This window comes from Corapipo altera, unplaced genomic scaffold, assembly GCF_003945725.1.
Source record: "Corapipo altera isolate COAL_440 unplaced genomic scaffold, ASM394572v1 2, whole genome shotgun sequence".
In the NCBI taxonomy this organism is placed as follows: Eukaryota; Metazoa; Chordata; class Aves; order Passeriformes; family Pipridae; genus Corapipo; species Corapipo altera.
Window position 1 is genome coordinate 6647204 of NW_020884890.1, and position 19755 is coordinate 6666958.

General features: G+C 37.7%; 1 protein-coding gene across 50 annotated transcripts in view; it reads left to right on the forward strand.

The window, feature by feature from the left end:
- The window catches only part of RIMS1 (regulating synaptic membrane exocytosis 1), a 191849-nt gene that overhangs the window by 37634 nt on the left and 134460 nt on the right, over nt 1–19755 (forward strand). Inside the window, exon 1 of one of the 50 annotated variants that reach the window (XM_027644857.1) lies at nt 9123–9406. The exons of the other annotated variants lie outside the window; for them this stretch is intronic. Coding sequence (XP_027500658.1) covers nt 9355–9406 — 52 coding nt within the window. The 5' untranslated portion in view covers nt 9123–9354. Of the gene's footprint in view, nt 1–9122; nt 9407–19755 lie in introns of those variants that run through there. 50 annotated transcript variants of the gene reach the window in all.

The following is a 19755-nucleotide window of genomic DNA, read 5'->3' on the forward strand; positions in this document are numbered from 1 at the left end:
TTTTACCATGTAGTACTGAGTGTTATTGGTTAGTATGTTGTGCTAATATTTCTCTGATACTTTTTGTTATAGTTTTGCTTACAATAATGCACTTAATGTAACACACAGGAACCAGTTTCTTCCTTTAAGCACAATTTTGAGTAGATAGACTGGCCTATTTAGTTTTCTAAAATCAGTATGCTAATAAATCATCTCTAGGAAAAACTTGATTGTGTCAGAAAGAAGGTAATGATTATGAGATGTCTGTGTTTCCTTTGACTAAATATGCATGATTTCATTCTGTTCCTGTCCATTCTGAATGTCCCTGTGAAAACTATTTTCCCACATTTGCTCATTGTTTTTGTATTCCTCTTACAGTTTCTTTGCTCCTTCTTTCTCTTTCTGTACAACATATGAACTTCAAAATTAGGGACTCCCCACCTACACTTTGGAATCTCTGAAGCTGATTCTTGTCTCCATTTTCCCTGTGATGCCAAGCACGTGTTATGCTTTCAAATATGCCCATCTCATACGGTCTCAGTGGTGATATTTACTGTACTAGTGAATTTAAGAGCCATTCTTGACATTTTTGGCCAAGTAATGAAACATGGCACATTTCCATACAATGAAGTTCTTACATTCCTCAAAAGAGAGACTGCATGGAATCTGTCTATTGGGGTTTATTCTTGGCTTGTTTCCTGCCTAGCAGTGAACAGAGAGTACCAGCTGAACCAGGGCACAACTGTTCCAGGGATTATTTAAGGACACAGTATGAATGACAGTCCATTTGACACTGTTTAATACACTGCTGTAAGTGTAGACACTGTTCCTTATTTGTTTGTCTGCTGTTTTCTTGCCTTGCATTTATTTTGCAAGTTCAGTGGAGTCCAGAGTTTCTTTTTATGTTTGTACATTGCCTAATCTTGTGAGATTTCAGTACATGACTCCAACTTGCCTTGCTGGTAATAAAATATATGCTTTTTAAATGCATGGACATATTATTACTCAGTACCTTTTTCTTCCATGTATCATGCCCTTGACTGACTGCAAAAATTATTTATGAGGAGCTTTCTAATTGTTAAACAATTTCAACCTTTGAGGTATTTTGTAAGAGTATAAGTCTTGGAAATACTGTGATGCTATGCAGTAGATGCATGCCTACAGCAGTATTGTTTTAGACCTTCAGTATTAAATATTTTATTGCACATTCTTTCAAACCATGAAGGAACTTCTAATAAAACATTTTACTTAGAATAATTTCTTTTCATATTTGCTTCCTCTCTGTAAACATGACCTTTTTTGTTTTAGAAAAGCAAATATCAGCATTCTTTACTTTGTGACCTGTGGCTTTGCTGTACCTTATATGCAAATTGGACAAAGTCTAACTTGGTCCATTGAGCAAGTTGAGAAATGAATGTTGTACGGTTCACTTGGACCATACCTACCATGGGATTATTTTGCAATTTTAAATGCAGATCTGCAAAGAATTTAAGTATAAGTTTAAATTCCATTACATGGAGGTTTTTACTGCATATAGGGTCCTAACTTAATCTATCTATGAAGTTAGCTGTGGGAACTGTGTGTGGTAAAGGAATAAGTAAAATGGTTATATTCATAGACACATAGAATGGCTTGGGTTAGAAGCGATCTTAAAGATCACCTAATTCCAATCTCCCTGGCATAGGCAGGGATATCTTCCACTAGACCAGGTTACTCAAAGCCCCATCCAACCTGGCCTTGAACACTTCCAGGGATGGGGCATCCACAACTTCTCTGGCCAACCTGTTTCAATGCCTCACTACTCTCTGAGTAATGTAATATCTAATCTAAATCTTTTCTCTTTTAGTTGAAAACCATTCCTCTTTGTTCTACCACTATCTGCCCATGTTAAAAGTTGTTCTCCTTCTATTCTATATTCTTTGCCTACCTCTCATTCATATGTGTAACTCAAGACAAAATGTCTTCAGACGTAGCAAGTGGAAATGAAGCATATCACATATTTGTCTGATTTTAACTTGCACGTGTTTTATTATTTAATAATATACATTAATTTCTAGAATTTAAAGTTCCAGTTTTTGTAACCAAGTCCTCAATTTGGTAATTCTTTCCTTTGCAATATGAGCTTCAGTTCTAATTAGTTACTCTCAAAATTATTGTTGGAAAAATTGTTCTGTTTGAAGCAACTTAGTCATGTTATTATATTAGTTTTCCAAAGGATCCAAGTTCTCAGTATTTTTTAGAATAGCCATGGAATAGACTTAGACTTCAGGGCAGACACTTCTTTTTCCCACTAAAACTCCGTGGTCCGAGTAGAAGTCACTTTCTGAATCAGACATAAGCTTTTAAATTCACTTCTTATCGTTAAGAGTCAGTGTATATCTTTTTATATTTGACTTGTTATTAATTTCATTCTAGTGAAAATTTCATTTTAGTGAAAACCTAAGATATATTTTCAAATATAAGTGTAACTTACTGTAAATTCAAAAGAAAACTTTTTAAAACTTTGCTGGCCTTAATAAAGTTAATTAACAAAATAGCATAAATAAGCTAATAAATAGGAATAATCTACAAATATAAAAGAGAATTAAATTAAAGTTTAAAGTTGGGTTCATGAAAGTAGGTAAATATTTTTACATTATTTTATATTATGCTATTAAAATATCTAGGTGCTAAGAGTGTGTTTTGTCTTGCTCAGAGAAAACAAAACCTCCACATTTATCCCTTTTTAACCCATTAGGCCACATGTTCTGCTTAATGGGCCACTAGATGGAGCAGTCAAATCTCACTTTTATCTATCGGCCTCTCTGCAAGACAGTTTCTCTCAGCACAGAGAGAATCTGGAAATGCAGGCACACTTTGCTGCTTAAACCAGCAATTTTAAGAAACTTTTTCAGATCTTATCTCCATGTGCTTTTTTTTCCACGGGCAGATTTGCATTGTCCTGTAGCTTAAGTATTGTAGATGGTGTATGGGATTTATTCTGGAAATGGAAATTACACTGACAAGTACAGCTCTATGGAAGCAGTTATTCGTTTACTTAAATAAGTCCTATCCTCAGGAAAAAACAACCAACCAAACAAAACATAACAAGGAAAAGGTACTCTTATTTGAAGATCATGAGTCAGATTTTCAAAATTCTGTGAGGTTTAGAGTTACACTTAGGCCTCTGGGTTTAAGCAATCTTGCCGATACTTTTGGTGAAGTATTTTCTTCCTACTTACCCAAAGTACATTTCCTTCCAACCTAATTTTTTTCTGTGACCTAATGCTTAAGAAACACCTATTTAATGAGAGCATATTGTCTGCTTTCGGGGTGCTGCAGTAAAGTCGATTCAGGAGAAAAAGAAAATATACACTAATGTATATGAATGTTTTCATATTCTCTGTTTTATTGTAGTTTCATAACATTACTAAGGCAAGAGTTTTTTTGGGGGGCATACATGCTTGTGATATAAATATATATGTTTATATCAAATAGAATGTATGTGTGCTATTAGAAAGCACACGTGTGCTCCAGTGCTTCTGTTGCAGTTAAATACTTCAGGGATCATGATGTGTAGTTACAGGGCATCATCCCAGAGTGGTATTAAGTCAGTGAATGGAGCTATGTGTGAATATAAAATCCTGCAGATTTCTGTTTTATTCTTTGCCTTTGTCAAGTCTTTGAAAGTCAGTGTTCTGCATTAAAGATTATCAGCAGGTGTTACAAGAAGAAATGTCATTCTGAAACAGCTGGATACAGTCCTTGGAGTGCCTCAGCCCTGCTCCCACATCTAAGGTGGGCATTGCAGATCCCGGCATTGGTCCCCTGTCGGTTTTGGGTAGCAGTGACACATAGCTTTGCAGAGCAGGAAGCTCATGCTGTGCAAAGCAGTGCTCCCCAGCCAACCCGTGTGCAGTCTATTCATACGGTTCTCAGCTGAATTGTGAGAATAAAAAAAAACTTCTGATTGGCAGTGAATACTAATCAGTGCCATGAGCTGAGGGCTAGTGGACAGCCATTTTTTTTTCAATTCCCCAAAATCCTGGGGACTCACTCAGAGATATGATGCCAGTTCTTGCCTATCATGCTTTGGAGGTCTGCCACAGTATATTAGTGTAAGTTTACATTTAAATACATGGTATGACAGGTAACTTGGTAATCTCTGACGGCTCAGATTTTACTTAAAATATAGTATAAAAGGGACTTGAACTTACAAATAAAATTGGACTTCACAAAGGAACTCACAAATACTGGTTTAAATAGATGTAGACAGATGTAGATTCTCAAAACTTTCCGGTGTGGTATGTAACACACTGAACCTTATCAGTGTTCCCAGGTAGGTTCAGTTATCTCCCATGAGACAGACATTACGGATTCGCCAGTAGTGGATTTGTCATTGTCCTTAAGCAGAGACTGTCTGGGAGAGGGCAAAACAGCCCCCTGTGAATGGGAATGGAACTGAATGCTTAGAAATAAATCCAGTTGTGCTGCTGCTGGCTCTTTTCCACAGAAAAGTTGCTCTGAAGTCAGTTATAAAACAAGTTGGTTAATCTGTTCCTGTTACCAAGTTTTAAATCTCACTGCTAAGAAAGTCTTAGGGAATGACTATTCCTAAAAGCCACTGAAAGGAGACATTTAGGAAGGTATTAATTTTCTGCCAGTGAACAGGGTTTTTCTTTTAAACAAATTTACCATTTAATTTTTGACTACTCTTCAAATGTATGCTTTAAAATTCTAATCTATCAGCATCGCTTCCCTTAAAAAAAAAGCTACAACAACAAATATAGATTAGGCATGTTGCCATCATAGCATCAGCTCTCTGTGCTATTATGGACCTAATCTTACTTTGCCCTAGAAAATTATTATAAGGATTAGGAATGAATTTTCTGACAGTGTTTAAACAACATGGTGACCATTAAACACTGCACTTAGATGTGTGGCTTTAGTATTTTTTTTTGTTTGTCTGGAAGGTATATAACATTTTAAAGTAATAGAAAATGCTACTTAATAGAGATTCCTTCAGAAGTGGTTATTACATATGGTACTGCTGCTTTAATTTCTATGTTTAAATCTGATGTTTTTAGAATTAAAGGGTCTGGGAGGAATCTGAATTATAAAAGGATTCAGAAATTAAACCATGTCGACGCAGACTTAGGCAGTAAGGAAAACAAAAAGAAAGAGTGTGAATTAAGTTGTCAAATGTGTCCTGAAATAGAGAAACAGAATAAAATAGTGACACAGAAATGTCTATCACCCTTGGCTGTATAACCTTTCAATCACAGCCTATACAGGAATTAGTTCAGAACACGCATTGTCTTTTAGCTTATATTGTGTAATGGGGGTGGATCATTTTTGAAGGGAAAAAAAAAAAGTTGTTTTAAGGAATTTTGGTAAGGTCATGTGTCTGAATTATATAAGCTGTAATGACGTTGTCACTGTAGGTTGATTCTCCTGTTTTTGCCGTAGTCCATGTTTGAAGATGATACTTTTTGCTTGGCTTCCCTTTTGGCAGCAAAACTCAGGTACAGATTAGATGCCTGCAGTCTCTTCCTAAAGACAGTAACACTGAATTGATTGTAGGAATTTAGTTCTGTGAGTTCAAGCCTATACCAGACCACGGCTGTCAAAGGAAGTGCTGACACACCACCACTTCATACAGCTTACCCTTCAACAGGCAGGGAAGGGACTTTGAATATGGGCTTTCCACATCCAGCATGTGGATTATGAAAGTTGAGAGAAATCTGCCTCTGTGGAGACAATGACACAGCAACTAAAAATAACAGCTGAAGCTGGGAACAAAAAGAATATTTTGATGCCATTGATCATTAAATTGAAAAGTCAGTGCCTACATGTTGGTCACCATTTAACTGAAAACATCTGGCTTTGTGTTATTTAGACAGATGACAAGTTACTTCACTTTGAATTGATTGGCTCAGATCGAGGTTTGAATTGAAAATTGTGGAGTAATGGCAGCATGACATTAATTTAACCCTTAATAATTAATAAGCTAAATAAGATCAAATTTATTAGCCCCAGCTCTGTTGATCCAACAACCTAATTTCTACTTTGGTGTTTATTTTATTTTTAGTTATGTTAAACAACATCTGCTGCTGTCCCCTTGCCTGTACATCCAGAAACCGTATTGGTCAGGCATGATTTGCTCTTGGTAAAGCTATGTTGATGGTTCCCAGTCATGCCCTTGGCCTTCATGAGCTCAGGACTGCATTCCAGAAGGATTTGCACCATAACCCTCCCAGTATGTAGTTTCCCAGGTCCTTTTTCTTGCCCTTCTTAGAACGGTGTGGTGTTTGACTTGTCTAGTCACTGTTAATCTCCCACAATAGCCACGACCTTTTGAAGCAGATCAGACAGGGCTACAGAACAAAATGTCAAACTAAATACTTAATACTGTATCTAAAACTCCTGCATTTGTATTAGAATATTTTCCCCATTGTAACTTGGCTTTGCGATCTGGAGACTTTAACATGGATCTTTTGTTGTTGTTTCTCTTGTTTCCTAAATTAAATTCCAACTTAAAGTATAGGTGTTTCTTTCATTAAATTGTTCTTTATGTGCTTCCTAATTAAGCTTGGGACCATTTTTTTGGCTTTCTTCTTTGAGAAAAGTGTTGTAAAACTTTTGATTTAGAGGAAAGTTGCATTTTCACCCAGGTATAAAGCTGAATAGTATGCTTAATGCTTTGAGTTTGTTCTCTTAAAACCTCAGTAATGGTAGGGTTGTGTAAGATTGTTCAGTCTCCTGCTTTTCTAATGATCTCAGAAAGTTTTATAAATGCAGGAGTATCATGTATGGATTATGATTTAGAACAACTATTAGCAGGAAGATTATGAAGAGCTCATACATGATGGTCAAGATGTGAGTGTCAGATGCATAGTGTAGTTTGCCTCAGAAGATAGTGGCAGTAAAATACTCTGGAAGGGTAAAACCTTCTGAGATTACAAAGACAGTGCTATCCAAAGCAAAGATTGAAAGTGTGCTATAACTTAATGATGTATTTTTGCTAGGACAATGGGATGGTATCCAGATTTCTAGTTAGTTTCCTACTGCTTTGATACTGTTAATGGATGTAAAAGTAAATAAGCTAACTATTAGCACTTGCTTGTCAAGCTGTCAGATGAGCCTTTGGGACAGCCAGAAAGGCTCCATGTGACTGGGGCTGGGAGGAATGAAATCCACCTTTAGGGATGTGCAATGCACACTGGAGTTGGTGGCACTGTCCTTTTCTGCAAAATGTCCTTTCTGACTTCAAAACACTCTTCTGTTGCTCTGCTCTTCCCTTGCTTTTTAGTGAATACTTGCAGACACCTCTATCATCTGAAGCTGTTAGACTGGGCTACTTAGTCAGAGCTTGGGTGGATCTCATGGCTAAGGATAGCAGTGGGTAAAATGGGCATTGGGGACTGCCTGCTAGAGGCTGGAGGAGCAGAGAGGGTTGGCATGTAGAGGAATGGGAGACAGTGAGAGCCCTAACAACACCATGGTGAACAAACAACCTTTTTAAACGCATTTGGGAAAATGGTTCATTATTTTTTTCACAGATTCATGCCATGGGAATGACAGGAACACTTTAAATAAGTCAGAAAACAAGCCCATATAGTTCGGTCTCATTTACAAATTCTGAGGCTGTAAGAATTTTTCATCTGTTGAGTTGTATTGTAGCAAAATCCTCTGCCTTGTTTAGTGTGTGCTTTAAGGTGAGGTAAACATTCAGGATCCACATGTTTTATATTCTGAGAGTGAAGCAAAGCCCTAAATGCCTGACCTGGCAAAAGAGGAGGTCTTCCTTCAAGGAGTAATGCAGAAGGATCAGTGGATGAACTGTGAAAGCATCAGGCATTTGGCATACTCTGTCTTTTGTTGCTTTTGCAAGAAATGTTTCTGGCTTAAGGAGAAAGCTGGGTCTGTGTTCCCTGGTCAGTAGCAAATGATCACTGTCTCTTGAAATATATAAAGCCTGGACATTGTTCATCTCCAAAAAATTATCTCCTATCAAGGACATGTCCATGAAAAAAGCGGAATTAGACATTTGTGTTGTCTTCCTAATACAATGCTCCTGGGGACACTGTGTCAGCAGTGGTCAAGGATCTCAGCTGTAGCTTTTGCTGATGACTGACATGCAGGATTGTGAAAGACAGTGTTCAGTACCTTGGGTTTGATCCAGAATTACAGAGAAACAACTTGATTAAGTGTATTTTCATTATTACTAATAGGTCTATATGTTGTTAAATATGAAAGAGCTGTAAGCTCTCATTAGCTTAATTATTTATATTTTATCCCTTCTAAGCTTCTTGTTGTTTGCTTTGCTTCCTTACATTTTAGTTTCTAAACAGCAGAGGTTTTGTACTTTGGATGTCCTGCATTGTATTTTGGAAGTCCTGCAGTATCTAGATATGCTGCAGAGAAACATCTATTCGTACAGAGGAAGACTATCTCTGCCAAAGAGACAGTTTTATTGTTGTATGGTTTGGATATGATTCAATTAGATTAAATACTTTAGCAAATTCTATTAGCTGTAATTCTCTAATCATCTGACTTTCCCAAATATGCTGGTATATAGGTTCTACTTTTCTCTTTTACCTTGAATACGTAATTTGGAATACAAAATATTATTCCCAGTTTTTTTATTTGGAACATATTTTTCTTATATAAAATTATGTTTCCCTTCACACATCTATTATATACAAAAAGAATGAAATTATCCTATTAATTTGTAAAAAATGGTAAGTTTTTTCGAGGGCCATTGTGTTTTTGGTATGCTAGAAGTAAATCTACAGCTTGGGATGTTTTACATAAATTAAAAGAGCCACATTTGCTTTACACAGTTTCTTCATCTTTGCAGTTTATTAAACTTGCTTAGTGCACCACTGCTGAATATAAATAATAACTGCAGCAGTGGTATTGATTGCTTAGGTACCTGAGCTTATGTCTACTGTTGGCTTTAAAGCACTAAGAAACTTCTTTCCTGTTCTGTCCAGTTAGGAAGCAGCATTTTTTCCCCTATCTTGTTTCCTAAGGATTGTTAATTCTGGATTCCTAAAATCATTAACTCCTAGAGACTGAAACTCCTTGTCATTGCAGCAGCTGTGTATGAACTAATGCAGTAATCGATGCTTGCACTACACTGCAGAGATTTGTTTTGATGACAAGAACTCTCGTTAGCCCTGTTTGGTGTCAGTGGTGTCAAATGTTTGACACTGCAGAATAATTTGGCTTAGAATCAGGACACAAGGACCTTATGACTTCTTCTACATCGTCTCCTTCACACTGAAGTGGATTTTTGCTTGCATTACGGTTTTGCTACAGTTGCAGGCTGGAATTCATCAACCTACTAGATGCCAGTTGTGCTTTAACCATTCTGTTGCTGATGCTGCTATGTTTGCTGGGTTTCTTCAGTTTCTGCTCCATACGCTTCATTCAGGTACAGGTAAATAAGGAGCTGAGGTTTTAGTTATATTTTTACATTTCATATTTTTTTAAAATATTTTTTATGTCTCTTTCTAACTGTCCAGCTTGAGTGATGTTCTGTCCTCAGAATGTAAAGTATTAATTGTAGCAAATATTCATCCCAAGTAGGGAATAAAGAACCATTTTACTTTTAAGTCTGTGTTTTAGTTACATTTATATTTTGAAAGTGTCAAATATATTTTGACATTAGTGATGTTATGTGGAATGAGCTTTCAAAAAAGATCTGTATTTTGAAAGTAGACATCAAAATGTAAATGTGTTTCTGAAAAGTAATAATAATATTCCTAATGCATTATGACTTCTGCATTTTTGGAGGAGTCATGGATAAAAAATATAAAAATTTACTTCAGGAAGCAAATAAACATTTCTGTGTACAATTTCTCTTTGGCAGAAGACAATTGGTATGTCCTCAGTCTCCTATGTTGTGCTATTGTTAGGAGCTTTAAGAAGTTTAGAATGGAGTGTGATTCTGTTACTTTTATTTTTGCATTTTATTTAGGAGAAAGAATCATTAAACCTATGTGTATAGAATAAAAATATATTTCTTTGGCATAATATACAATTATGGTTATAATAATATATGGGTTATAATAAATGTACAGTTCTGGTTATTTTGTACATTGTTTCTGCATGATCATATTGATGCATTGCACCTTCTGATCAGGGAAGGACATCAGTATTTTCCTTTTATATCTGAAATAAGGTCCTCATCTAAATCACTAAAGGATCACAGGGGAAAGTGAGAGGAAGGACTCACCATTCCAAGTTCTTTGGGATTAGGCAGTGTGTTGAGGATAACAAATACCTCTAAAATCCTATATCTAGGTAGTTGATGGCACTGCCTATAAAAGTTGGTTTTGAAAAGTAATTTTTTCATTAGAACTATTAATCCTAAACATTTATGATAGAATAAGTAATGAAAGAGGTTTTATCCTCTTGAAAATAACATCTGTGTTAGATAAAATGTATTAAGATATCCACGTGTGAAATTAATTTAATTCAGCAAAGTTTAGGGGATAATTAGAGTTCACTGAAGGCAGAATATGCAGGGACATATTGGAGAAAATGGGGTTGAACAGCAATCAAAACAGAGATGGAACAGAAACAGCAGCAGGAATATCAGGAAGACAAAACGCTGCTATGGCTGGGAAGAGAGAATAGTCAGCCTTAGCTCTGCATAGAATTTAAAGGATAAGACTGGAGAAAACCTTTGGCTAAGATCAAAGGCTTGCATTCTCTCACAGTTAATATATTGTGTGTAGCTACATAAAGAAGGTAAATCCCTGTTTCTTCTTCAAGCTGCTCACTGTGGTAGACAGCCTTAAACTGCATTCTAGTGACCTCTTGCACATCTTGGCAAAAGTAGATGAAGAAAGTGAAGTGGGCTTGGGATTCAAAAATACAGAGGTGTGACACCCTGCGTTGTGATGATTCAAGGCTGTGCCTTGGGCAATAGGCAAACAGCAGCATTTCTCCAGCCTTTGCAACAGCATGGAATTGGGAGATCTAAAAGATACTTTAAAATCACTTAGCACCACATCCCCTGGCCCAGTATCAGTCTCTCTTGAAAGCATTTGATTCTTTTGTGTAGTAGACTATAGAGATATAAAGGACTATTAAACCAGGCTATCTATAACTCTCTGGACATTAGATTTAACTCATCTCTCTCTCATAACTACACTTCAGTATGCTAAATATTCCATTTTGAAAACTGAGCTGTGTGCTGCAAGGAGAGAGTTTGAGAGACTGAGCTGTCATCAAGGTCACTGTCATGTCAAGGTGTTGATTAGGTGCACAGGTGCCCAAAAGAAAAATCATGTTGCAGAGTAAAGCAAAACCGAAAAAACCCCTAACAACAAAACCTTAAGTTCCTCACCAGTTTGACCTTTTGAGATATTTGGTTACAAAAGTAGGCAAGGCAACCAGAGCCTGATCTCTGGCCAACCCTGCTAATTCCCAAAATGAAAGGTTAATGGTTTTCAAACAGCAGCCAGGTTTTTATGCTATCCTCTCCTGTTAGCATTGTGATAGATTATATCCATCTCATCATCTTCTGCACAGCTAATTCTCAGCTGCTAGGTTTCTCCCTGTTTCTACACTTGTTTTTCCTGGTCTGAGCGTGGAGCCATTTCCTTGTTGACTCTGAACTGGATCCTCTTTTTCCAGTTTGTTTTTCTAGTTTGTCAGGATAGCTTTGAAGTCCAGTTCTGGCCTCCTATAAAATAGCCATTCCTTTCTCCTTGGCATCAACTCCAATATGCTTCTGATTGATTGCCTACAGCAGTAGTGTGAGTGTTGACTATTACTAGGGTGGCTGTCACTGGAACAGGCTCCCCAGGGAAGTGGTCACAGCACCGAGACTGCCAGAGTTCAAGAAGTGTTTGGATGATAATTTCAGGCACACGGTGCGAGCTTGGGTATGGACCTGTGCAGGGCTAAGGGTTGGACTCAATGATCCTTGTGGGTCCCTTCCAGCTGAGCATATTCTGTGATTCAGAAGTTATATTTAGACACTTTCTCTGGTGTGACTCTTATCAAGACTCCTTTTCAATGGAACATATTTGACATCTGCTGTTACACATAATTTGCTGATAGAGCCAAATAGTAGCAGACTCTTACCATAGTATTCTACACTGGCAAATACTTCATACTAGGTACTAGTACTAGGGACTAAATAGTTCCAGAATAATCTCAATTGCTTTTGCATACTCTCCTGTTTGCACTGAATTGCGTGTGTTTCTAATTTTGTTTTGTGTGCTTCCTGGTACACATCCTGCTTGATGACTGCAAGTTACTCACTCATAGGCAACTTTCAATCAATTCTTCCAGAAAATGAAACATTTATGACTTAGCTGGTCAGTATTTGACTGCATTTCTCCTTCTTCTGTATTGGGCTGAGGTTTTTTTATGTTGGTATTATTTCCTCATATGCTTTCACTTTTGCTGTCATGACTGCTTCCTTATTTTCTGTAAGGTTGGGTGTTTTGGTTTTGATTTGGTTCAGGTTTTTGCTGTTTGGATGTTTTCAGTTTTGGGGATTTTTGTTACATTTTTTTTAGACAGATTTTTGATTTTTCTTCTGCTCAGCTTTCTTCCCTTCCCAAGTTTGTTAATTTTCACATTCTTAGCTCTTCCCTATTTACTGGTGGAAAGCAAAGCTCCAAAGGTCCTTTGCTGGTTGTTTTACTAGTCTATGATCTCTTACAGTACACTACAAGGATTCTTCCTGCAGTATTCCCCTCCCCGCTGGAGAAACAAAACCTGTCATTATCTTTTAATGCAGCATAATTGCAGGTTCTCATGAATGTTAATTAAAAAAAACCCCAAACATAACCAAACAAAAAGCCCCCAACTGAACCAAAACAAACAAACAAACCCCCCAAACCCTCATCAGGCTCATCTTGATGCGCTGGAGTGTGTCCCCATCATGGTACTGCTGAAGTGCTTTTGCCTTTAATCAGAGAATTTCATCTGCTGTATTTCCTTCTAAAGGCCTGAAGCTCAGAAAAACTAGTTTGATTTTTTTTCCCTCCTCAGACTTTCATTTTCATTTGAATATTAATTATTTCTCCCAGTTTTCATGAAAATTCAATAATAACTTTGATTATGAAATACAATCTTATTTCTCGAGTAACTTGTTCAGGTTTGCATGATGGACTCGTGTGTGTGTATGCCGGACAATCAACAGAAAGGCTCACTGTCTTTCTCCCTTCCCCTGGTCCTGTGGATAATAAGAAGCCTTGCTTTCAGTTGCTCCTGTTTCTATCAGCATGTTTATAAACACTCTGGATCTCTTTCCCCCCATGGCGTGGGGCGGCCCAGTTCTAGTTCCATTTCCATCCAAGGAACCATTTCTGATGGCTTAAGGTGGATAGGGAGGGGGGACTCCAGGTCAGGGGTTTCTTCAGGTCCTGAGCCTGGAGGGTAGAGGTGCTCCCCCTTCTCCCCACCCACGTGGCCCCGTGGCAGGCACAGAGACAGCACACAAGCGTGGAGAGGAGGTAAGAGGGAGTTTATTGTTGGGGTGGTTACATTTATAGGGTTAGAAGGACTCACAGAGTAACCAATTAGAAGTCTCAAGGGGCTTACAGGAACACCCAATCACAGGAAGGGGTTAACAAGGACCAATGAGAACACCTTAGGACATCTTCCCAGGACATTCCTGCATGGGATAACACTTGGCGTGGGGGGTCTTGGGAAGAAGAAAGCATGAGTTAGCAAAGAGACTACAAAAAGCCATTTTGAAACATGTTTAACAACAGTTTTCTCATATACTGCAGATTTACTGCCACAAAACACTGTGTGTTTTCTTCTGTATCTGAGCAGAAATGCCTTTATTCTTTCCGTACAGTAGTAGAAAGTGTGCGTTCAAATAAGTCTCTCTGGGCATTGCCTGTTTTCATAACCTTATTTAGCTACCTTATTTATTGATATCTTACTGGGCATTGTTTCCATGGGACTTCTAATGCCTGACATTGTTTTCTGGTTTGCTAATCCTTCTTAAAATTTCTAGCAATTGGCAGTATAGAAAGACCCTGGGGTTTGAGGAGAATTTGTTTTCAGCTTTGATTTTCAATTATAATTTGTTAATAAATCAGTCTTTAACAAATACTAAGTTAAAAAATATACAATTGAAAATTTTTAAAATTCTTAGGGGAAAAATACCAGAAGAGGCCAAAATGGAAATATTACTTTTTTTTTTGCAATTAACACCTACTCAGTTGGTTTTAAATGTATAGAGGAGAGAGAAAGAAAAACAACCTCCAGGAAAGAAAAATTGTGCTAGGCTGAAGAAAAGAATAGGATATTTGAAGTGCTGGGAATTCCTTCGTAACAGCAGAAAAGTTTTTAAGAACTGATCAGGCTTTTCAACTACAGGATAGCTGTGTATCCATGTCTCCAAAATTACGAGACCATGTGACTTTTTGAGATAACTTGTTATACATTTTTCAAGTTTCATCATATGCTGAACAAAAATATTATGAAGAAATCATAGCAAAGCTAAAAGTGTTAATTATATGAAACAAGAACTCAATAAAAGTGTTAATACAGTTAGTATCAATATTTAATTTGAATTAAATAGCAATTATAAATTCATTCAGAGAAGCTCTAAATTTCAGAAAGGAAATCTCCTTCCATCCATCTACAGAATTATCTTCCACTCAAGAGAGTAATCAAAGTAAGCAAAATCAGTACTCAAAGCTAGCCTTAAGATAACAAACTTTCCTTGTCTTTAGATGCCACAGTATCAAAAATCAATTAAAATGTTTGCTTGCTGATTTGAAGTTTCTGATGCTAACTACTTTTCTTGTATTCTAAAGAAAATATTTGTAATAAGCCTTTCAAAAGAACTTCTCAGATTAATGGAAGTTCATGTATCTTGCTTAGTATTTTACATTTTTAAGTCTTTCACACTTTTTGATGACCATACAGAATATGCTTCTGTGGACCATCCCTGTGTGAATCATGTATATTCTTGGACTCACATGCTTGCAATAAGACTTATGCATCCTCAAAATAGCAGTTTAGATGGTCTCTGAGATAAAAATAAGTATCCACCTAGAAAGGGTTGATGAACTCTTGAAGACTCTTAGTGTTTGAGTGAAGGAACTAATTGGCTGAAGGATTCTCATAAGCAGACTCCCTGGAGATTTGGGAAACTTAGAACTTTTTCTTGTTATGCTCCTTGTGCCCATGTTAAAAATTTTAGAGACATTCAAAAATCCTCAGTTTGTTGTTTGACTAGATAGGTTGTGCCTTTTTGGCTTTAAGCTTCTGTTGGCAAGATTAGTAATCCTTGCTTTCAGTGGTTTATAAAGCCTTGCCACAACACTGAAATCTAAATAGTATTTAAAGACTTCAGATAGTATTTAATGACTTCACTACTTCCTTGCTTAATTATTTCTGTGTTTCTTGTTTGCAAATATCAATTCGGCATTACAACTTCTTCTGTGCTCACAATGTAAGTGTTCATTTTGTATGAGAAAGAGTATGACATGTCCTTATCTTCTAAACACAAAAATAAGGAATAACCATTTATTTTTAGTTTGTACTGAATAAGCCTAGGTTGTCAGTTATCTAAATCTGAAAGCTTAGTGCTTGATAAAGCTCTATAGACCCTTTTCCAATTATTTTTTTGTTACTCAGAAATTTAATTAAGATATAGAAGAACAATTTTATATCTCATCATTCCATTAAAATACCTAAATAAATATTGAATTGAGAGAGCAATCTGAGAGAATGGTTCTAGCTTTGGGAGCTCTAGGGACCACAGTCACGTGCGCCAGATCTGTACCTGAAATAGGATTACTGTATGTATAAATTGTCACTGGTATGGAGTACTAGTCTTTATTTTAACTTTGGAGTCTTACAGTATGTCAGTATTCAGTGCTTAGGACATGTGCCAGCAGGGGACTCAAATCCAATGCAACTGTATATTTTCAGTACAAAAGCAAACCTAAATTTCATAGCCTTGTGGTGCATTCTTCCCACATACTGCATGATCCAGTCTGTCCTTGAACTGCATAGATGGTAAAACACAGATCTTTTTCTGCAAGGATTTAAGTTCTAAACTGTAGACATCTAAAGTGAGTTGGTTTGAATCTAAGGAGATAAAGAGCATTTTTATGAAGCTTTGTATATAATTAGGCAATAGGTAGCTTTTGAATTCTCTGCTTGCCACATAAGTGCCAGGGTTGCTGTTCAAGCCAGGGTACTCATGTTTTCTCTCTATGTGGTTACTTAGCAGCTTGAACTAGAATGATTTAAGCATATGTTATTTATACAATGAATTATTTTTCTGACATGATAAAATTATTAGAATTTTTTTTCCTGTGAGTAGAAGTACTTCCTTCCTTAACAATATGACCTATCACATCTGTAACAGCAACTAGATGTTTTTGATGGTGGGAATGGTGTGCTGAACATTTACCAGTAGCATGCAGAGTCGTTTTCCAACTCGTGAAAACTCAGGCTATGAAGAAGAAAGGCAATCAAGTTAATGTATGGAGTTTTTTTACATTTGTTGTAACTCTCTGTAGGCTGGTATGTGGCTTCTATTGATTTTTACTTGGGAAACAATTGTTCATTTCCATGAGATATTGATCTAGTTCCATGGGAACTTTCACAACAGAGGATGTTCCAGGTCTTTCACAAACTTTATTGCTGTTTAATGCAGGCTATATTTAATTCCAAAAATTAACAAAAGTAAATACATAAATGACATGTTGTCCATGTTGTCTTGGCTACAGTGACCATGAAATGGTGGAGTTCAAGATTGTTAGGGCAATGAGGAGGCCACACAGCAAGCTTGCTACCCTGGACCTCAGGAAACCAGAATTAGGCCTCTTCAGGGATCTTCTTGGTAGAGTACCATGGGATAAAGGCCTGGAGGGAAGAAAAATGGCTTCTCCGAGCTCAGGAGCCATGAATACCAACAAAGAGGAAGTCAGGCAAAAAACTCAAACACAGAAAGGAAGCCTACAGAGTGTGGAAGCAAGGGTGGTTAGCCTGGGAGGAATATAGAGAGATTGCCTGAGCAAACAGGGGTCAGGTTAGGAAAGCTAAAGCCCTGATAGAATTAAATCTGACCAGGGACATCAAGGGCAACAAAGAAGGCTGAGAGAAAAATATGTCAGTGATAAAAAGAAGACTAGGGAAAATGTGGGCCCTTTCAGGAAGGAAACAGGAGACCTGATTGTCTTGGATATGGAAGGCTGAGGTACTGAATTACTTTTTTGCCTCAGTCTTCACTGATGAATGAGTGCTCCAGTCACACTGCACAGGTTGCAGAAGACAAAGGCAGGGACTGGGAGAATGAACAGGTGCCCACTGGAGGAGATAAGGTTTGAAACAATCTAAGGAACATGGGAGTGCACAAGTCCATGGGACCTGACGAGATACTTGTGCAGTTCCTGAGGAAATTGGCAGATGAAATGGCTAAGCCACTATCCATCATATTTGAAAAGTTGTGGCAGTCTGGTGAGGTTCCCACCAACTGGAAAAGGGGAAACATAACCCCCATTTTTAAAAAGGGGAAAAAAGGAAGATTCAGGGAACTACAGGCCAGTCAGTCTGACCTTTGTGCCCAACAAGATCATGGAGCAGATCCTCCTGAAAACTATGCACATGGAAAATAAGGAGGATATTGGTGACAGCCAACATGGCTTCACTAAGGGCAAATAATGCCTGACAAATTTGGTGACCTTCTACACTGGGGTTACAGCACTGGTGGATAAAGAAAGAGTGACTGACATCAGCTACCTGGACTTGTGCAAAGCATTCAGCCCTGTTCTTCATGACATCCTTGTCTCTAAACTGGAGATATATGGATTTTATGAACAGACCACTCGGTGGATAAAGAATTTGCTGGAAGTTCACACTCAAAGAGTTGTGGTCAATGGCTCCATCTACAAGTGGAGACCAGTGATGAGTGGTATTCCTCAGGGATCAATGTTGGGACTGGTGCTGTTTAACATCTTTTTAGGCAACAGGAACAATGGGATCAAGTGCACTCTCAGAAAGTTTGCCAATGACACAAGTTTTGCAGCGTGGTCAACATGCTGGAGGGAAGGGATGCCATACAGAGGGATCTTGACAGGCTTGAGAGGTGGGCCTGTGTGAACCTCATGAAGTTCACAAGGCCAGATGCAAGGTACTACAGATGGGTCAGGGCAAACCCAAGCACAACTACAAGCTGGGCAGAGAATGAATTGAGAGCATCCCTGAAGAGAAGGACTTGGGGGTGTTGGTGGATGAAAAGCTCAACGTGAACTGGCAATATGCTCTTGCAGCTCAGAAAGCCAAACACGTCCTGGGCTGCATCAAAAGAGGTGTGACCAGAAGGTCTAGGGAGGTGATTCTCCCCTCCTACTCCACTGTGGTGAGACTTCACCTGGAGTACTGCATCCAGGTCTGGGCTCCCAACATAAGAAGGACACAAACCTGTTGGAGTCCAGAGGAAAGCCATGAAGATGATCAGAGGATGGGAGGATCTCTGCTATGAGGACAGGCTAAGAGAATTGGGGTTGTTTAGCATGAAGAAGAGGAGGCTCTGGGGAGACCTTCTAGGACCCCTCCACTACCTAAAGGAGGACTACAGAAAAGCTGCAGAGGGACTTTTTACAGGGGCATGTAGTGTTAGGACGAAGGAGAATGTCTTCAAGCTGAAAGAGGGTAGATTTAGATTAGATATTAGGAATAACTTCTTTACTGTGACGGTGGTGAGGCACTGGAACAGGTTGCCCAGAGAGATTGTGGATGTTCCATCTGGATGGGGCTCTGAGCAGCCTGGTCTAATGGAAGGTGTCTCTGGCCACGGCAAGGAGGGGGTTGGAACTAAATGATCTTTAAGGTCCCTTCCAACTCAAGCCATTCTATGATTCTATGATTTTATGATTCTATGTATTAATTAGAGAGACCAAGTCTGACTAGTCAGTTTGTTGAGTAATTTTAGATGCAGCCTCTGAAAATTGTCTAAGTTTCTAGTTACCTGATAGAATTGCTGTATTAATTAACAGCCACATTTTAGGGTCAATTAAATGCCTAACATGGGCTGGCTGACTCTTATAATTAAACTCTCCTTCTTGCCTTAAGTATCTACTGAGAATCTAGTGTGCCTGGATTTGAGTAAAACACTAAAGTGCATTCTTTGCTGAATAGCAGTAGTCTGGATGGATTTGGGGAAACATCTCAGGGTATTTTATCTCCAGTATTCAAGACTCTTTGGAAATCAGCATGACTGGTCATACACAATAGCAGACTCTCTCCTATTTTGTGCTTGTTTTGGCTTTGTAAGAGAGACAAGGCTGTAGTTTCCAGCACTTCTCAGCTTTTCAGGATCTCACTTGAAATCACGGTATCCAGCATTAGCTTTTGGTATGGATAGTGCTGCTGAAGATGAAGTATTTCAGAGAAAAGGTTTTTTTGGTGGTGTGAATTTTGCTTTCCCTTTATTTTGAAAGCGTACACATTGCAGATATAAAACCTTTGGTAATTTATTAAGGGTTTTACTCTCTGGCTTGAAATTCAATTGAAGACTGTGAAAGACTTGTCACAGAAAAAAAACTTGACAAATTTATGTCTTGTAAAATACTATTATATCCCTCTGGATCCAAGAGTAAAGTAATTGAACAGCAGCATATTAATAGGAAAAAATATTTAATTGCTGTCAGGATACAATTTTTGAATTATTCCCTCAGGAAAAAACGTTTTTACAAATATCTACTCTGTTTCACTCTTTTGTTCTTAAGTAAATCACACATTAAAACTGCAAATGTGTTTTTAATAATATGCTTTAAGTTGAAATGC